Consider the following 20,893-nt stretch of genomic DNA (forward strand, 5'->3'; position numbering starts at 1 on the left):
TTCCATAGGCCGCTTATTGTATGAATATACTTTTTGTGTGATCGCCTATGAACACAATTTCCATCTTATTGCGCTTCACTGTCCCTCATCTTTCTTCTAAATCCTGTCTTTAGTAGTCCTGTCCTTTTATCCCTTTTCCTGTTTAACTCACTCTCTCTCTCTCTCTCTCTCTCTCTCTCTCTCTCTCCTTCCGCATCCTTTCTTTCATCTCTTTTTAACATTTCACTTTTTTCATCAATGACTTAACCTCTCTCTCTCTCTCTCTCTCTCTCTCTCTCTCTCTCCTTCCGCATCCTTTCTTTCATCTCTTTTTAACATTTCACTTTATTCATCTCTTTAAACATTTCACTTTTTTCATCTCTGACTTTCTAACCTTCCACTCTCTCTCTCTCTCTCTCTCTCTCTCTCTCTCTCTCTCTGACAGACAGGGAGAGAGAACTTTTGCAACTTTTTTCGTTCTTGCCCTGTCAAACGCTCGACACTTTCATGTTAACTGTCGGAGAAGCTCGACTTCGACTCCTGGCTTTCCTTTTTTTTTCATCCACACGCGCGTCAGAGGAGTTCGAGTTTATATGTATAATAGACCATTTTGAATACGATTACGTAATGATCGTTCAAATGTTTGACCAGAACTGAATTCTCATCTTTTTCAGTTGACATCTTGGTATAGAGGTTTTTTTTTTCAGGTTCCTTGATGATATATTTTGTAAAAGATCAGTTATAGATTTAGTGACTTTCAAGATCAGTAGTTATTCACCACCTTTATTAAGAAATGCAAAATACTTGGCAATAGTTCTGGTTATTATTATTATTATTATTGTTATTGTTACTTGCAAACCTACAACTCTAGTTGGAAAAACAGTATAAGCCCAGGGGCTCTAACAGGGAAAATAGCCCAGTGAGGAAAGGAAACAAGGAAAAATAGAATATTTTAAGAACAGTAACAACATTAAAATAAATATTTCAGAAGCATCATATGTTACGCGTATCTTTTTTTGGCGAGGGTGGGTTTAGTTTTTATCCTCCCCACTCCTCCCTTTCCTCTCCCCCCCCCCTTATTCCTCCCTTCTTATACTCTCCCTCCCACTACAGGCTTCAGAGAAGTAAACGACGTCATGCCTTTGCATGTGAAAGAAGTCGCTTTTGCTCTCACTGATATTTTTTTTCCTGCGCCTTAAGAACCTCGAGAAACTCGTGCCCTTGGAGAAACTCTTGTAATAAACTTCATGAAAAAAGAAAAAAAACGTATTCAACGTGTGTATGTATGTATGTATGTATGTATGTGTGTTTGAGAGAGAGAGAGAGAGAGAGAGAGAGAGAGAGAGAGAGAGAGAGAGAGAGAGAGAGAGAGAGAGAGAGAGAGAGAAATATTGTTGCAACATCGCTTTCCTTTGATGAGTGTTTGTTTACATGCAGAGTAAACAGACTTCTGCGTTTATTCTTTTGTGAATGTCGTTTAAGTAATTATTTTCTATAATGCGTTTTTTATGGCTGAAATTATATCTCATTGTTGAACGATATGATGCAAATTTTTTCATCTCGGCTGATAAGTCAGCGACAGGTTCTAGATAAGAAAAAAAAAAAGTTTTGGGCGTTCAAAGTAGACTGTCCTAATTTAATAGAAACGTTAAGAAAGAAACAGGTTTGTGTTTTACGTGACATTCCTCCTAAATTTTTAAAGAAAAGTATTTATACAGTTTTGTTGTCAATATGATGTTCTTATGATGACACTGCCATCATTTGAATTAACGACCAAAGAATTGTTTACGATTTCATCAGGTTCGAAGTCTGGTGATCCAGAGAGAGAGAGAGAGAGAGAGAGAGGAGAGAGAGAGGAGAGAGAGGAGAGAGAGAGAGAGAGAGAGAGAGAGTAGGCCTTCAATTAGGCCTGGGAATATAGCGGTAATAGGAGAGCATGAGAGAAAGTTAAGTTCCGTTCCTAGAGCGGAATATTCCAGTCGGAAATGGGAGGCGTAGGAAATATGACAGCCAAGGAAAGGCTAATTATATTATTGCAACATCATCGTCTGTTTTTATGGTAATTTGAGGGGCTTCGTAGATTCAGGAGTGGAGGGGAGAAAAGTAACCTAATCCTGATCTGTTAATTAATCCAATTTACCATATATAAATGTACTTTATTGAGAAGAAAAATTGGTTTTTCTCTTATATTATAACCCGGGATAAGTCGAACATATTTGTGTGCATTTATATTTTAATATTTTACCTTATTCTTTTGTGGGTGATTGGTTTCAACTGCGTTACATATTTTTGTCAAAGCAGGCTATCCTGTTTCTATTTACCAGATTAAAAGTTTTTACCAAAGTTTATAACTTTTGTTTAATTCCTTTCATTACCCAAATCATAGACACGTATAATCCATTTGCTAGCCACAACTATCAATATATTCAATATCTATTAGCATTATATGTCTGTATCACAACTAAAATGTTTCCTTTTGCATTTGCTTTGTATTGCTCACTTCTGTTGGATAGCATTTGTTCACAGAAGTGCTGTGTTATCCACATAATAATGTTTATGTTCCTTTAGTTGTCAGATAAAGTTATCCTTATATCTGAACAGGCTCTTACTTTTACCTCGCGACTTTTTATTTCAACTTGGTTAGCTTCTCTATTGCAATTTCCCTTTGGGCTTGAAAAGGCCAGGAGCCATATAGTAATTTTTTTAGGCCATCAAATTTTTGGTTTTCTTTGGATTTAACCAAAGATTACATTGCATATCAAACAGGTTCTTACTTTTACACCACGACTTTATATTTCAACTTGGTTAGCTTCTCTATTGCAATCTCCCTTTGGGCTTGAAAAGGCCAGGAGCCATATAGTAATTTATTAGGCCATCAAATTTTTGGTTTTCCTTTGGATTTAACCAAAGATTACATTGCATATCAAACAGGTTCTTACTTTTACACCACGACTTTATATTTCAACTTGGTTAGCTTCTCTATTGCAATCACCCTCTGGGCTTGAAAAAGCCAGGAGACATAGTAATTTTTTTAGACCATCAAATTGTTTTGGTTTTCTTTGGATTTAACCAAAAATTGCATTGCATATCAAAGGCGAATTATGCCTAAGCCCCTGTTGTATCCCAAAACACAGCCACCATTTGTTTGTGGTCGAAAGGACATATAATTTCCCCTACCCTTCGTCTTCCGCTTTGACGGGTGTTTATCATTGTTAGTACAGTAATATTACTCTCTCTCTCTCTCTCTCTCTCTCTCTCTCTCTCTCTCTCTCTCTCCCTCTCTCTCTCTCTCTCTCTCCTCTCTCTCTCTCTCTCTCTCCTCTCTCTCTCTTTGACTTTGACTCTGCTGGTAGTCCTGGTAGTCATTTTGTAAGGGGTGTGGGTTACATGTCATAAAGTATAAACCGAAGTAGATAATATTCTCCTTCCTTTCATATATAGCTATTTCTGCCTCAATATCTGCTACGGCTGACGCGGTCTTTCTACTGTTTCTGTTGGTGGTAAATTACAAGAATCCCATATGCGACGCCCCACTTTCACGCCTACCGACGTTAAATAGCATTACCGTATTTTTTCATCCAGCAAATCTAAGGGAATTGTTTAGCACAGATCTCGATATTTAAAAAAAAAAAGTTTGTATCTGAGAATGTTAGCAAGAGTACAACCATACATAAGGTGTAAGCCTGTATTATTATTATTATTATTATTATTATTATTATTATTATTATTATTATTATTATTATTATTAGCTAGGCTACAACCCTATTTGGAAAAGAAAGGTGCTATAAGCCCAAGGGCTCCAACAGGGAAAAATAGCCCAGTGAGGAAAAGAAATAAGGAAATAAATATTAGAAGTAATGAGAAATTGAAATTAAATATTTTAGAAACATTAACATTAAAACATAATTAATATATAAACTATAAAAGGAAGGGATAGTCCTCTGTTTACTTGAGATGAGTGTCCTGGGTTACTTCTGTTCAAGTTAATTTGATTTTCGGTGCAAACATTGCAAGCTGACCATCAAAAGTGGGCTTGACTAAAAGGTGAGAGAAAAAAATTAAGGCTCGGTGAGGAAGGAAGACGATTCACTTCACTAAACCTTAGAAAAATAGAAGGGGCAAAAAAAAAAGGAAAAAAAAGGTTGAATAAGAAAAAATAATGACGTCAGCACTTGGCCTCCGAAGTGTCGAAACTTTTTCTCCCCTTTCCGCCTTTCCTTTTTTTTCTCTCTCTCTCTCTTTCTATGGCTCCTAATTCTCACAAAAGTCTTATTTTGGTCGTTCGTTGATTCTCTCTCTCTCTCTCTCTCTCTCTCTCTCTCCTCTCTCTTCGGATATATGCTTTTCTTCCCGAATTCTGTCAGGTTCTATTTGTTGGTTTTTTTTTCCCCAGTTTATAAGGATGTTTCGGCATACAGCATAGGAGTGAAATAGTACGTTGTTGAACGAAACTCAAGACTTTGGCGGAGTCATGGACGTAACGCGCTCAAGTTTTTTTTACAACAGCATCAACAGCCTTGATTTTTTTTTGCTCTTTCAAGACGGTAGGAGATAAGGCTCTCTCTCTCTCTCTCTCTCTCTCTCTCTCTCTCTCTCTCTCTCTCTCTCTCTCTCTCTCTCTCTCTCCATCATTTTGTTTAAATGCTTATGCATTTTCTATGGTTATACAAAAGAATTTTTACCATAATCAACTCATTTTATTAGCTGGTAAACCATACCCAAGTAATGCCAAGTTTCACAGCGATGTCATTTCCGTAGAAATCACTTTCATCAAATGAAGGAACGAACACGAAGATATTCGAATTTGATATTGCTTCTTTCCAAACCAAACCACTTCTGGATCTCCCCCTTACGATCTTACTCCCTTTCGTCTCTTCCTTACGTCTCCTTCTCCCCGTCCCGTTCGCTCCCCATTCAATGTCATTTGTATCATCGTGTTCCCCTTTTCCTGATCGACGTAGTGTTGGCGTCCTTGCCTTTGGCAGAATGGGAAGGTGGAAGAGCTCTGGTTTGGGGGACCTACTGTATATGTATAACGTACCTCTTCATATACCTACTGACGACGACCTCCTCCTACGGCTCTTCTTCTTCTTCTTCTTCTTCTTCCTCCTCCTCCCTTTCCTCCTCTTCCTCCCTTTCCTCTTCCTTCTCCTCTTCCTTTTCCTACTCTCCTCCTCCTTTTCCTCCTCCCCCTTCCTCTTTTTCCTCCTCCTCCTTCCTCTTTTTCCTCCTCCTCCTTCCTCTTTTTCCTCCTCCTCCTTCCTCTTTTTCCTCCTCCTCTTCTTCCTCATTTTCCTCCTTCTCTTCTTCTTCCTCCTCCTCCTCCTCCTCAGTCCCCTTTCATAACAACACATTCCATCAGGTTGACGTCTCGACAGCCAACACTCCCAGTGGCCTAATGAGGAGATCCCGGTTACCCTGTAAAGCGACAAAATTGTCACCATGTCTTTTTCATTCTATCTCTTTTAGACTAGTAGGTGTCGTTAAGACTCTCTCTCTCTCTCTCTCTCTCTCTCTCTCTCTCTCTCTCTCTCTCTCTCTCTCTCTCTCATAGTTTATTTTGCTTTCATCTTCATGTTTCTAGAAGTACATGACCGTCTAATGTTTGGCAAACACCAATTGTAAGGCTTTAGTAAACATTTTCTTCAATTGGAAATAGAAACTTCTTCTTTTTCAACTGGAAATAGTAACTATTGGAAAAGGAAATTATTTTCTTTTTCAACTGGAAATGGAAACCATTTTCTTCTTCAATTGGAGATAGAAACTATTTACTTTTTCAACTGGAAATGGAAATAATTTTCTTTTTCAATTGGATATGGAAACTATTTACTTTTTCAACTGGAAACGGAAACCATTTTCTTCTTCAATTGGAAATAGAAACTATTTACTTTTTGAACTGGAAATGGAAACCATTTTCTTCTTCAATTACAAAAAGAAACATTTTCTTCAATTGAAATTAGAAACTTTTTTTTCTTTTTCAATTGGAAATGGAAACCGTTTTCTTCTTCAACTGGAAGTAGAAACTTTCTTCTTGTTCAACTGGAAATAGAAACTTATTTACTTTTAACTAAATGGAATAAAACCGATTGTCTAAAGCTGTGTAACAGCTCATAATTTTGTAATATATGCAATGCACAGGTTGATTTGATATTCAAAGATTTATCAGTATTCCTTATATTTTGAGTAAGGTCTTTTACTGCTAAAATTTAGAGGGTTCTAGTTCTAATTCTAATGGGCAATAAGTATTTGGATTATCCAGATGTCATAGATTATAAGATATAATCGTAGCCATATTGTTGTAATTTTTTTCTAATGAACAATAATTATCTGGATTATTCAGATGTCAGTGATTAAGATATAATCATAATCACATTGTACATTTTTTTTCATGATGAACAATAAGATAGCCACATTGTTTTACAGTTTTTTATGTCTGAAATTGATATAATCATAGCCACGTTGTTATACAGAAGATTTTAGGGTGTACAATAATTATCTGAATCGTCCACATGGCAGAAATTGATTTAATCATAGTCACATTCTTGTACAGGAATATTTGTTCACATAAACTAATGATGTTCCTTCTCTTCCAGACGAAGAAGCACAACCCCAACCACGTGAAGCGCCCCATGAACGCCTTCATGGTGTGGTCGCAGATGGAACGACGGGAGATTGTGAAGTTTGCCCCCGACATGCACAACGCAGAGATCTCAAAACAGTTGGGCAAACGCTGGAAGAACCTGACGGAAGGTCAGAGGCAGCCTTACATCCAGGAAGCGGAGCGGTTGCGCTTGCTACACATGCAAGAGTATCCAGACTACAAATATAGACCTCGGAAGAAAACCAAATCGGGAAACGCCAACATCAAGACGCTGGAAAAAGGTCGGGTATCCAAGGCCAAGGACATCAAGACGAATATCATCGCAACTAATGCTCTCAAGGGCATCAAACTGGCAGCAGCTGACACCACTAGAGCACAACTGACCAGCGGTATCTCGTCAATTAATCACAACAAATTGAAGCTCAAGCTCAAAATCGATAAAAAATTCAAAGAGTCGATCCGCAACACCATGTATGTTCCAATATCGCAGTGCACTTCTCCTGTCGAGGTTCCTGCTACGCCCCAGGAGATGCCCGCATCTCCTGAGAGTGCTTCCTTGTACGACTGCCGTATCACCACCACGACTACAATCAGCAACCGCAGTAAGAACAGGTTAACATCTTCCTCAAGTCCTGCAAAGGAACCTTTCTTGTATGGTCTCTATACTATCGAGAGCGCACCAGGCCTTACATCCTTAAAACCAGAGTCCATCTTGTCAGCGTCAATGACCTCGCCGTGCGATGTTGACACAGACGAGGACGACGACGACGACGATGATGATGGCGATGGCGTTTTGTACAGTCGAAAACGCCGGGCAGTGCGCGACGAAGTCTTTGCTCCAAAACCTCTTCTTTCTACCTCATTGTCAGAAACTAGAGTGACTGACCCACCTCCTCCTCCTCCTACACTCCCCCTTCCCCATACAATAAAGTTGGAGCCTTTAGTAGAAATCAAGCAAGAGCCCCCTACTGAGTCTCCCCTCGGTGATCTCGATTCCCTCTCGGACTTCCTCCAGATCCCCTCCGACGATTTCAAGGTGGAGGTGGACGAAATTAACTCTGATCTCGACTTCGATGCCGTCTCCACGTCCTCTGGATCTCATTTTGAATTTTCGGATGTGTCTGACATGCTGAGTGACATTGGTGTTAGTAACGACTGCTGGGTTGATATTGGCATTATTAATTGTTGAGCTTAATCATAGTTGCTGCGTGTGTTTTAGGGTAGTCGACCAGCCAGCCATTTGTCTGGCCGTTGCTACTGCCAATCATTGTTGATCTTCAAGCTCTCATAACTGTGAGGAAGCAGCACTCGGAATAGGGAAGTACTTTTTATAAGATTGCACAGTTTTCCGTGACTGTGTCAATATCATTGAGGTGTTGAGGATAGGACCTAATGTTTGATATAAAAATGTGATTAAAATAGCAACTGAAAAAAATAATAAAAAAAAAAGTTGATGAAAAATGTGTGTTCTAGAATAGTGACGTCAGACGTTTTTGAAGTGTCATTTTTTATGTTATATACTGTATTACTCTTAAGAATCATGACATTTAACTGTAATCCATTTTAGTCATTATACGCATGTACGCATATGTACACAATCCATATATTCTCCTATAAGCATTTTGCAAGTGCCAGTCACAGGTGTATCATTTGATTTCGAATATGAAAAAAAAACGAAAGCAAGGATGCTGAAAATATCAGTCTCCTCCACCTTTGTGACAACACGACAGCTGCGAGCCTTTGAAACTGCCAGAAGCATGTTTGTGTTAATTATGTAAAGGAAGCGGGCTCTGTAACCTGTTAATTTTTCATTCCATCGCCATTTTAATCATCTAGCATCACACCTCCGTTTTTTGTACAGTAACATTTAAGCATAAGAAGAATTTTTTATATGACCAACTTATTTGCCAACAGATCACGCAAGACTAGACAAAGAGTTTGTAGTCCTTATATTAAGAAAGGTTAATGTCTTTGCCATTGGCATCAACATGATGTAGGACTCTGTCTGTCTTTTGAATGCTCTCAATGCCATAAAAGGGTCTGTGTTTTTTAGTTCATGTTCGAAAATTACTTTGCAATAGTTACAGTACTTCCTATTACATTCTTTTGAAAGTATCCAACTACATTCTTTTGAAAGTATTCTACTCAGGTAGTGACAGTGGAGTTACGCAATTTAGTATTTCACTTCCATTTTTTTTTTAAACAAACCTATGTCAGGAGGTGATTTGGCAAGTCGAAAGATACAAGGAGAATATTTCCTTGTTTAGATTATTTTATGTATAAATTTATCACGTTGCGATTAAAAAGAAAAATATCCTTAGTATCAATTCAACGAGTACCAACTGGAAAATATGTTTCCCCAAGGATTTGTGTTATTGGTACATCCTGCTGAATCAAATCTAGAAACTCCTTCTTCCCAATCAAAACCTCCCCCCTCCCCTCTCCTCTTCTCTAACATTCATGTTGAATTTTTAAACCCAAAGCCCCCCTCCCAACCCCATCCTCTGTCTCTAGTCTGTATGTTCAGGTTATTGTTTAAAGTAAATTATTTGTTGGTCAGTGGGGAGCATCTTCTTTGCACAACGCATTACGATGGGCATTTAGTCTAAAGAAAACGGGAATAGGAAAAAAAAAAACTAAGTACACAATTCATACAGTACACAACTCAGGGCCTGGGCAAAAGGAACTGTTGTATACATTTAGTCTTTTAAGTCCAAAGGTGGCATTAAGGGAGCTATTGCAGGCTCATTCAGACTGTGGAAACTGTATTTCTGTTGATTGTGGTTTGGTTCGGATCTGATAAAAAAAAGCGAGTGACTCTTACTCGTCTGTTTTGATTTTGATTTATTGAATGAGCAGTCAGTAGTTTAAGCCGCTGCTTTCGCCCCAGTGCCCTCTTAAAACAGGTTCCACCCAATAAACCACCCGGTTTCTTATATGTAATGGCTATATCTATATATATATATGGATATTATATAGTTATGGAATTTTTTGTACTAGTGTTAATTTTAATGAAATGGGGCACTGAAGTATGAACAGTCTTTTAAGGGATTAGAAATCTCCCTGAAATCCATTCGAAACAATCACGTGAATAGAACTGAATCAATCATAAGCTTAGATTGTTTTCATCGACGCTTAAAATGAGTTTGTCTCTTCAGTGCTCTTTTCATCATGAACAGCCGTTTTTTCGGATTCACACAGACACAGTGACACATAATATGATACCCTATGTCTTTCCTTAAGTAAGTACAGTCAGTGAAAAAAAAAAAAACGTTTCAACAGATACTTTGGATAGCCAGAGTCACAGCATAAAAAAAGTAAAGAGGATTTAGAAGAACCCTTCCCATCAGACATTGGCTTCATTACCTGTATCCACACTACTTGCTCAGTACTGGGGTATGTATGTCATGCATACACATGGTAATGGGGTTGCGTCTTTAGTTATCAGACCCCGTTGCTGTTCTCATTTTTGCAACTGGCAACAATGTATTCTCATGGAATTGGAGCAGGAATTAGAATTGTTTGCGCCATATTTGGTTGACCAAATTCGCCAGGCTCCTCTTGGTTTTGCTGCTGACGCTCAAAGTCATTGTTCAGTGTTATGGTTTGATAGAAATGCCACGGCTTTTTTTTTTTTTAATATTTTATACATACTAATAACTACTTATAGAAAAAAAAAAGAAATGACTGGGGTATAATTTGCCGTATTTAAAGCCAGACACTGTTTGATGACAACCCCGATCTCCTCCTCATAATATAGAATTAATTCATTTTATAGTTCTTTTGTATGTGAATAGGCTAGTTGTACAGTTGTTATTTCAAGTCTTATACCATATATACTTGTGTGATTAAGCTTTCCGTTGAAAGTGGATATTTAGTTAAATCATTCAGATGGAACTTGAAGAAGATTTTCGAGTTTCGTCTTCGATTTACTGGAATTGTTGTTTATGGAGAAAATCATTCTACCCTCTAAACAAAGCATCTTGAAGTAATACCCCTGGTAATAATTATCAGAAATTTTGTTCTGACATAATTTAGGGCTAGAATAGCACTTACCACTTCATATTCCAGGCAGTAATGCCTTGTAACAGGCAGGAAGGAACCTTGCAACATTAGTTGCTGTGCAGTTTTAACCTGAAATGTTCACTCCAGGTCATTGTAAGATCTGTTAGATAATTTTCCAACTTGTATTTGCACCTGAGGTCATTTATTTTCAAGGGAATAGCAACTCGTGCAATGAAAAGGCAATTAACGTGGCTTCATCTTAACATGTATTGAAATTTCTTATTTAATGGCTGTTCTTCATAGATTTAGCTTTACTCACTCTTATGTTGACATTTGGCATTAATATTTCTTGTTATTTATGCCACGAACAAGATATGTTGGAAATCATTTCTTTCTTGTGTCAACACGTCCAGTTTTTTGCACTTACCTATATGGTTGTTCCATATACAGTACAGTATTATTGTTTAGGGTTAAATCTGCGATTTTGCCTAAAATGTGGTTTGAATCCGTAATATTGCATCATTTGCAAATAAAAGCGTACAGCTCTGAATTAGTGCTTCGATGTGAAAGTGTTTTTTTTTTCTATTATATCTGTACAGTAAAATTAACTCATTTTAATGTTAACCTAGATCTTGACAGGCACTAACAGTCCTTACATTATCAAGGTGATTTATCAAACCAAGAGATTTAACATAAAAGCTAGGATGATGTTGGCAGTATGTACATGGAAGTTTTCCATAAGGTACAGCCAGAGAAAACCACTCTCTTCAATTTCCCACAATTGAATCTAAGCTGCCTTTATTGACATGAAGACGTAATTCATTAGAATGTATAATCAGGAACAAGAAGAGTGGAAATGCACAACACCAGGAAAGTCCTTAGGATATATTATTTATATCTAGGCTCAGAAGTTTTGTTTATAGCTGGAAGTAAAAAAAAAAAAAAGAACAAAATGCTATCCAGTGAAGGCAATTGTCCATCATTCTGAAGGAAATCTAAACCATGGCAAGCGTGAAATGTGGAAGTTTTATTTGCCGATGAAGAAGTTACTTAGAAAGTGTCATAGCATACATGGTATAATCCACAGTTTTTTCAAGAACTCTGGAGAATTGATTGTTCTTTCCACAACAGACTCGAAATACCTCATGACCGAATCTCAGGACAAAATTTTTCATTTTATTCTCTAGTTCATTTTCTTCATGGAATTATTAGCATGTTCAAGTACCTTTTTTTTAAAATTAATTTGGTGATTTTTGAAGTACAGTATTCTAGTAATTCTCTTACATCACTGTTATCCTATTGGATATGTATAGAGCATTTCTTGAGAACTGCAATCTTATCCATAAAAGCAGAGATAGGATAAATTTATAAGTCTTGTTTCTGACACTGTTGGTAACTTTCCCCCACACAAAAAAAAATCCAAAAAAAAAAAATAAAGAAATTTAATGGTAATTCTTTATTTAAATGCATTCCATTGAACCATTTTCCAATTTGTTAATTTCATAGTACATCAAACAGTTCAAGGGAATCTCTAGCCATCACCACATTGAGATAAGAAAACATTTCTGAATCCTAGCCATAGATCTATTTTGAATATAGTTAATAACATTATGAGACCATATCTTGGGAGTTTGTCAATATATTTTTCTCTACTTTTTGTAAAATATATATATATAAAATTTTTTGTTTTCAACACTGAATGTATAAGTCATGTTTTTGTTTACATTTTTTTTTGTATTACAAGATGTGCTCTCTTTGTCCAAAATTACTACAGTACATTGTGAAGGAACTTAGAAATGATATTGAAGAAACGAGAAAGTGACCACAGCAGTGAAATTTCAGTGGTCCTTATTGTAAACTTTTCGGGATGGGGGTTGTTACAAAATATTTATGAATTTTAATATAGTTCTGTTATTATTGGTGTAAAAAAAAATCAACCGTTAGGTTACATAGGTTGAGCAAAGTGATGTTGAATTAATTCTGTAGTTATGGTATGGCAGAAACGTGATAAAAATTATTTTTCATAATACATTTGAAGCTTATGATATTCGATATTAAAATCATTATCATGGGTTCAGCAGTGCACAGACAAATAAAAATGTAGTTTTATTTTATTTTTGTGTATGGGACCAACACCCAAGTATTTAGTGATTATCATTGTTGAGCACTCCTACCCCAAGAGAAAGGAATTCAATTTGTGCAAGTGCTGTTCATAATCTATTATTCACTTTGCATTGTAAAAATACGTTCTTAATTTAGCAAACGTGTATGAAGAAAAAAAATTAGTCACAAAGATTCAATTCCCTAAAAAGAAAAGGGTTTTGTATCCTATATTTTATTTGAGTTATTTTCAAGTCTTGTTTTATTCTGTCTTTCGTAATTTTATTGTTATTATTGGTTGTAACGTCTCTTCTGAAATCTCTCCCATATTGTCCAGTCCTTCTCATCATCTGTCAATCAGTGTTTCATTGTAGTGCAGTATTGTGTGCTTAGTGTAGATGGTTATGAATCCTCTTTTATGGATATCAATTCATCATAGATATTGTCCAATAAATTAAGCAATGAAGCTCATTTTTATTCAACTGGATAAATCTACCAAGCGGTTTTTTTCTTTTCGGTTTTTTTTTTTTTTTTTTTATTTACAATTTCAACAGTGTATGTATAGGTTCCATACACTGCGCTCAAACTTGATTTCCCTGTGTGTTAATTCAAGCAGAGAACTTATGTAGTGTGTTTGGTTTAAGGGGGTCCATTTCAAAATCTCAGCCTCCTATAATTAAAAAAAGAAAAGCCTCAGAACGGAAATGTGAGAGTTGATTCAGGGCTTTTATTTACTATGTGCTGAGAGAGTCAGTAGGCACTATAGTATATCTTTCAGTTTTAAGAAAAATCTTGTCCCCCTCATTTATTTTGCAGACAGTCATCTAGTCTTTTTTTTATTACTGTTAATTTATCTAGATCTGCAATCAATCCTTGGATTTTTTTTTTCCCACAGCTCTTATGCAGTTTGCATGTAAATGAAACTTAAATCAACCCAATTTGTTCTGTATTGTTTTGGAAACCATTAGTGATGCTGTAGTACAGACAGCGTGTGGATGTTTAAACATGTTGCTATCAATATGGCCTACGGTGTTTGTATGACCATTCCTAGAGTACAATCTGTTTAGTTTTTTTTTTTTTTTTTCTTTTTTTTTTTTTTGGACACAACTTTGTTGTCTAGATAATCATTGAACTATACAAACTATTTCATATTCCAGTGCTTTACATGTACTTTGTAAATGTAATGTTAACTTTTTTCAATAATGTCTTACCATATAAGTATGAGAAATTAGAATTTACATTGATGATCATTCAAAACCCGAGGTGATATAGTATCTGCTCCATGAATATCGACTCTCCTTACAATCTATACATTGATGATTTATAAGTGATAACAAAAGCACTTGAAACTAAAAAAGCCTTAAAAGCATGATCATACATGAATTCAAGGCAGCTAACTAGTCAGAAGATATCTTGGAAGCATCTCGGTATTTTGTCTTCATGTGCTTTTGAGTTTTTGATTCCATTGAAAAGTTTTTTGGTTTTTTTTCCCATGTGGAATAAAGTTATGTTTCTGTCAGACAATATTTTATGTTTAATTCAACGTTACATAAAATAGATAATTTTTTTTATTAGTATTCCGAATTTTTTAATTTTTCATTAGTATGGAAAAGCATATGGAGACAAAGTGCTGATGCTTGCAAGTTTGCTCCTCTCTCAATCATTTCCTCTGTACATAGTGTTGAAGGACGTTTACCTATTATTATTATAATTTCCTTTTCCATTTTCAATGATTTTGGTGGTTGTAAATAAATTTGCAAGCAAAAGTAATAAAAAAAAATCTACAGGCTCTTTTTTCAAATTGTTACTGAAGAAGAGCTTATTATTCTCTGTATAGTAAACCCTGTACATGGCTTAAACACTCGCGTGGGCCAAAAAAATGAAGAATGTAAATAGAAATTATTATGTGAATAAGATTGACAAAGTGTTAATTTGTATATTGACTTCTTCCGCCATGTATTGGCACTGTTAACCAAAAATGTAAAAAAAGAACAAAAAAACTTAAAAAAAAAACTCAAAGATGTGTGATTGGGTGTGTTACACCAAATGATAAGGAAGTGTAAAACTTACACCAAATGTTTCAAGAGTTGTAACAAACGAGAACTTGGGAAAAAAATCTATAAAAAATAATGTTATTGCATATGCAATAATTAGCTATTGTACTTGCTTGTTTGTTGATTACCCACTAGTGCGTGTTACTGTTGTTGGACGCACGAAGGGTGGGCAGGAGGACACAACTGTACAGGCTATTCGAACACCCACTGTAGAGTTTTTTCAATTGTACAAATTGTATTTTTATTAGCAACGTATCCCATGAAATACAAAGTGTTTGATAAAAAAGACAAACTGAGTTTTACTTGAACCTTTTACCTAATAGATAATTACAATTTTAAGGTTTATGTTAATTAAAATTCATCTTGGTAGACTAGCTTTAGCCAGATTTTTTTAATAACCAACGCCGGATTTCGGATGTGGAAGAATACAATGTTAATTGATTTTAATCGTAAAATATGAGGCATAACACCAGGTATTAATGAATTAATTGTCCAAATTAGGAAAACTTTTACGTATAAGGCAAATATACCGGTTCTTTTTTCAATTTCACTTTTATTTTTCGCGCAAATTACAGGAATCACCCCCCCCCCCACTAAAGAACAACGATCTCTTAGTTCAACTGGTCGTTAATCTGTCCTGGCTCGCTTGTTTCGCCTAGTGGGACATGCTTCGCTATGCAGTGTTGCCGCAGTGGGGAAGCATTTAGCCGTTTATACATGCAAATAAACAAAAATATAAATTTGAATCTACAAAAATATCGATGTACTCATTATTCCAAGTCCATAAAGTTGGAAACAAAGGAACCAATCCGGTTTCAGCATTCATTTTGCCGTACCCAGAATTCTGAGCGATAAGTCACTTCACACGTTTTTACCCACAATGCATCCGTGATCCAAAAGTCCAACCAACAGGAACTACACCGGCAAGCACCGTCAGTTTTATCGGTAAATATCTGTGTAATCATCAATTTCTAGTAGATTCGCATTACATTTTCGCATTAATCTTATCAAGAAGATATAACGAATCAAAGGATATTAAACATCCGTTGTTGGTTTGTGTATAATCGTGAAATTAACAGGACTCGTAGGCTAACCGTGTCTGAAAGGGAAGGAAAATTTATTGTGGTGTAATAAATAAATGGAAATACTGAACTTATTTGGAATTAACACGTGGAGTCAGCCTTTGTCCTGATGTATGAACAAAACGCGAAGTATTAAATGTACTGTATAAACTATACTAGTGAAATCTAGTTTATTTTTAATACGTAATGAAAATCACTGTTAAATAAGATTCCCTCGTTGCATGCTAAGTATCTATATCAAGTAACCTGTATATGAAAAAAAGATGGTCGTCATTTTTAAACTAAGCCTTCGAGCAATCAACCCGTTTCCCCCTCTCTTATCAATCCATCCATCCTTAAACCATAAACATGTACAATTTCAATTAATCAAGGAAGCGTCTACATCCATGGCAAGGCTCCGGTTTGCCCGCAATTAATTGCTAATTAACGTTTTATCCCAGCCCTCTGATAATTAACACTGGGCGAGCATTCGAGCCCCTAATAAAGCTACTTAGCTTTATAATTGCCAACAAAATACCTTGAGCACCATTTTAATTATTCACATTTTCGATCATTGATTTATGCAATAATACAATTAGCTTTGAGGTTCAATTGACGTTTTATTAAAGTTTTTGCAGTTCATATAGGAAATATTCATTTTCATGTTACTGTTCTTCAAAAATTTTATTTTTCCTTTCCTCACTGGGCTATTTTCCCTGTTGGGGCCACTTGGCTTAAAGTAGTCTTCTGCTTTTCCAACCAGGGTTGTAGCTTAGCAAGTAATAATAATAATAATTATGTCCAATTTAGTTTTGTACGAGCGCAAAATAATGACCAATGTTATATATTATAGATTATAGGTAATTTCTTTTTTTTTTATTTTCATCTTATATAGAAGTGCCTACAACCCTAACAACTATTATTATTATTATTATTATTATTATTATTAGCCAAGCTACAACCCTAGTTGGAAAAGCAAGATGCTATGAGCCCAAGTGCTCCAACAGGGAAAAATAGCTCAGTGAGGAAAGGAAATAAATAAATGACGAGAATAAATTAACAATATATCATTCTAAGAACAGTAACAGGCTCTCAATGTACTTCATTCAGGATTAATAATGTACTCAATTAATCCTTGATCATGTAAGACCGTACTGTTGTAAACGGTGAACGGGAAAAAATAAATTTCCTCTTAACAGGTATTCGTATAAGATTAGTTTTAGAAACTAGAAGTGAAATTGTCTTGATGAAAGCTCTACGAAATAAAGGGCCATTGTTTACCAGAAATCGACGAATGAAAGTCAATCCGAATGTACAATATTATTTCCTGGTCAGGATCAAATGATCAAACTCTAAAACTGCAGTGACGAACATGTTCTTGAGCCCAAGTCCTTGACCATGCACCTTTCGTAATAGAGTAAGGGCCCAAGATTGAGGCGATAGTGTAAGTGTTTTAAGACCCTTTACTTCACTCCTTCGGGTCCTTAGCTGCAGTAATCGTTCTACTATACATCCGTCCTTGCTTCCTTTCTCCCATTTTGCTGTCCAACATTTTCTAAATATTGTAACTTTGGGCATTTTCCACATTGTTGCCAGATGGGTCAGTCAAAGAATCCCCAAAACTCATGATAAAAAAATCCCCAAAATTCCCATTTCCACAAATATATTTTCTTAGTATGTAGGCTTTACCAGCATAGAAATTACTCGCTATACAGGAAGGGTTTACTTGAATTCGTGCTTGTTTCTTCATAGAAATTTGTACAGTATATCCCCATCAGACAGCCAAAATCCCCAAATATAGGGATAAATCCCCATATCTGGCAACACCGGCATGCTCTTCTCACTCCCCAAAAGACATTAGTTCACCAAACACTTAACTAGGGCTCCAGAAGGTACTAGAAGAGTGGGAAGACCTAGGCCTACATGGTTGAGGACTATGAAGCGCGAAGTAAATGATGAATGGAGAAGTATTGAATTAAAAGCTCAAGATAGAGACGACTGACGAAATCTAACAGAGGTCCTTTGTGTCAATAGGCGTAGGAAATGATCAGGCCTCAGAGCCTAGCTATATATATCCTAAATCCACTCATTAATAGAGGGTAAGGATAAATTGTATTGCGTTTCTCCTAAACGAAAAACCTTTTACTTAAAGGAAAAATTGTTTAAGGTAAATGAACCAAAATGAAATTGTTTAAAAAGCTATCTTGATATAACGTGATATGTTGCGTAATATACTGTATATTTACAACACGATGATATTCACCATCTCAACCATACTGTTCCTCCTCCTCTATTAGTTCAACTGTGCGCCTGCGCATTAGCACTGAAGGGATAAATGTACTAAGAAAGCGAGCAATTGTGCACAGATTTTCTCAGTCAAAACTGGCGAATGCTGAATGTATAAGCACCTTCAACAACTGTCTCAAGTCTTTAATCAACGCGACGTTCTTCACAGTTGTTACATTTAAATAGCCTTCATTGGTTGTTTGAAGAGCACCTTTATATGATCGAAGGTCACCACGAAACAAGTTTCTGAGAATATTTTCTATGATAAGAAGGGTCTTCTGTCTGTCTCGTGAATATCAAATGTGCTTGCGTCATGACCTCTCCTCACACTGTTGGCTAGTATTTATGTTGGCAACTCGGCATTTCCTTAGCTTCTAAAACATGAACGTGTAATGTGAAGCTTCTCATGCTTGGCTACGTCCTTCATTACTTGAGTGAGTTACCCTTTAGAAATATGGAATTCAAATGTGAATTAGTGGAAATACACGCCCTTCTCTTAACCTTTAGCCTATCACATCTTTCATGATTTCATTGTCAAACGGAAAATGGAAGTCTATGATTGAAGAGAAATATTATGCATATGATAAACGAGACATTTAACAGGAAAATTGCCAATTGCTATACCTACCTTAAACAGAGAACCATACCAGTGGATAAAATGTAACAAATCATATAAAAAAATAGTATTCCTTGCCATTTTTTAACGAAAACATCTATAATCACCTTGGAAACTACCATCTAACCACAGGTTAAAGCGATGTCGAAAGGAGCTTAGAGTTAACAACCCAGTAAGGTTCTTACTTGTTTATAGTGAAGGCTGTCTTTTACAGCGGGAGCGTAAGTGTTGATCTTGGACTCTGCTGGGTTACTCGGCTGCCTCAAATCTCCACGAGTATCTGCTTTGTAAGTGTTACCTAAATTGCAGTGTTTATTTACTTTGCATACACAGATGGATATCTAAAATAGGATGTCAGGGTATATTTTGCAAATAGAAAGTATTTAATTACTGAAATGCTGTTTTCACAAGTAGTAAAGATCCTAAAATGAGATAGCGTAAAAGGCGATGATAATGTCATTTTCGAGTCTTGAAGCTAGGCGTTTCTAGAGGGATACGTGTAGTAGTACCGGTGACCATTAGAGTGCTAGGAATCTCAGTTTCGAGGACCATAGGGGGTAGACTTATTAGGAGATTGTTAATAACGCCAATTCGTTGTTGTTGCTGGAATAAAGACACTAAATGTGACCGGGTAGCAGTGAATTTTCCCCATATCTTGGGCGCCGGTAAATTTTCCTCTTCTGGGACCAGTGGTCCCCCCCCCCCCTCTCGAACACCAGTAATTTTTCACTCTCGTTTCCGGCACCAGTGATTTCCACCATACGTCCCCCTCTCTCTGGCACCAGTGATTCCACAACCGTCCCCCTCTCTCTGGCACCAGTGATTCCACAACCGTCCCCCTCTCTCTGGCACCAGTGATTCCATAACCGTCCCCCTCTCTCTGGCACCAGTGATTCCACAACCGTCCCCCTCTCTCTGGCACCAGTGATTCCACAACCGTCCCCCTCTCTCTGGCACCAGTGATTCCATAACCGTCCCCCTCTCTCTGGCACCAGTGATTCCACAACCGTCCCCCTCTCTCTGGCACCAGTGATTCCACAACCGTCCCCCTCTCTCTGGCACCAGTGATTCCACAACCGTCCCCCTCTCTCTGGCACCAGTGATTCCACAACCGTCCCCCTCTCTCTGGCACCAGTGATTCCACAACCGTCCCCCTCTCTCTGGCACCAGTGATTCCACAACCGTCCCCCTCTCTCTGGCACCAGTGATTCCACAACCGTCCCCCTCTCTCTGGCACCAGTGATTCCACAACCGTCCCCCTCTCTCTGGCACCAGTGATTCCATAACCGTCTCCCTCTCTCTGGCACTAGTGATCCCACAGCCGTTCCTCTCTCTCTGGCACCAGTGATCCCACAGCCGTCCCCCTCTCTCTGGCACCAGTGATCCCACAACCGTCCCCCTCTCTCTGGCACCAGTGATCCCACAACCGTCTCCCTCTCTCTGGCACCAGTGATCCCACAACCGTCCCCCTCTCTCTGGCACCAGTGATCCCACAACCGTCCCCCTCTCTCTGGCACCAGTGATTCCACAACTGTCCCCCTCTCTCTGGCACCAGTGATTCCACAGCCGTCCCCCTCTCTCTGGCACCAGTGATTCCACAGCCGTCCCCCTCTCTCTGGCACCAGTGATTCCACAGCCGTCCCCCTCTCTCTGGCACCAGTGATCCCACAGCCGTCCCCCTCTCTCTGGCACCAGTGATCCCACAGCCGTCCCCCTCTCTCTGGCACCAGTGATCCCACAGCCGTCCCCCTCTCTCTGGCACCAGTGATCCCACAGCCGTCCCCCTCTCTCTGGCACCAGTGATCCCACAGCCGTCCCCCTCTCTCTGGCACCAGTGATCCCACAGCCGTCCCCCTCTCTCTGGCACCAGTGATCCCACAGCCGTCCCCCTCTCTCTGGCACCAGTGATCCCACAACCGTCCCCCTCTCTCTGGCACCAGTGATTCCTCAACCGTCCCCCTCTCTCTGGCACCAGTGATTCCACAACCGTCCCCCTCTCTCTGGCACCAGTGATTCCACAACCGTCCCCCTCTCTCTGGCACCAGTGATTCCACAACCGTCCCCCTCTCTCTGGCACCAGTGATTCCACAACCGTCCCCCTCTCTCTGGCACAGTGATTCCACAACTGTCCCCCTCTCTCTGGCACCAGTGATTCCACAACCGTCCCCCTCTCTCTGGCACCAGTGATTCC

At 37.9% G+C, this 20,893-nt stretch overlaps 1 protein-coding gene across 1 annotated transcript; it reads left to right on the forward strand.

Moving 5' to 3' along the window:
- The first annotated feature begins 6,573 nt into the window (after window positions 1-6,573).
- On the forward strand, window positions 6,574-15,031 carry LOC137652186 (transcription factor SOX-4-like). Its single transcript, XM_068385400.1, has one exon. The coding sequence runs from the start codon at window positions 6,609-6,611 to the stop codon at window positions 7,767-7,769; it is 1,161 nt and encodes a 386-aa protein (XP_068241501.1). The 5' UTR covers window positions 6,574-6,608; the 3' UTR covers window positions 7,770-15,031.
- Window positions 15,032-20,893: the final 5,862 nt, after the last annotated feature.

The sequence above is a fragment of the Palaemon carinicauda genome, chromosome 13, assembly GCF_036898095.1.
Source record: "Palaemon carinicauda isolate YSFRI2023 chromosome 13, ASM3689809v2, whole genome shotgun sequence".
Taxonomy (NCBI): Eukaryota; Metazoa; Arthropoda; class Malacostraca; order Decapoda; family Palaemonidae; genus Palaemon; species Palaemon carinicauda.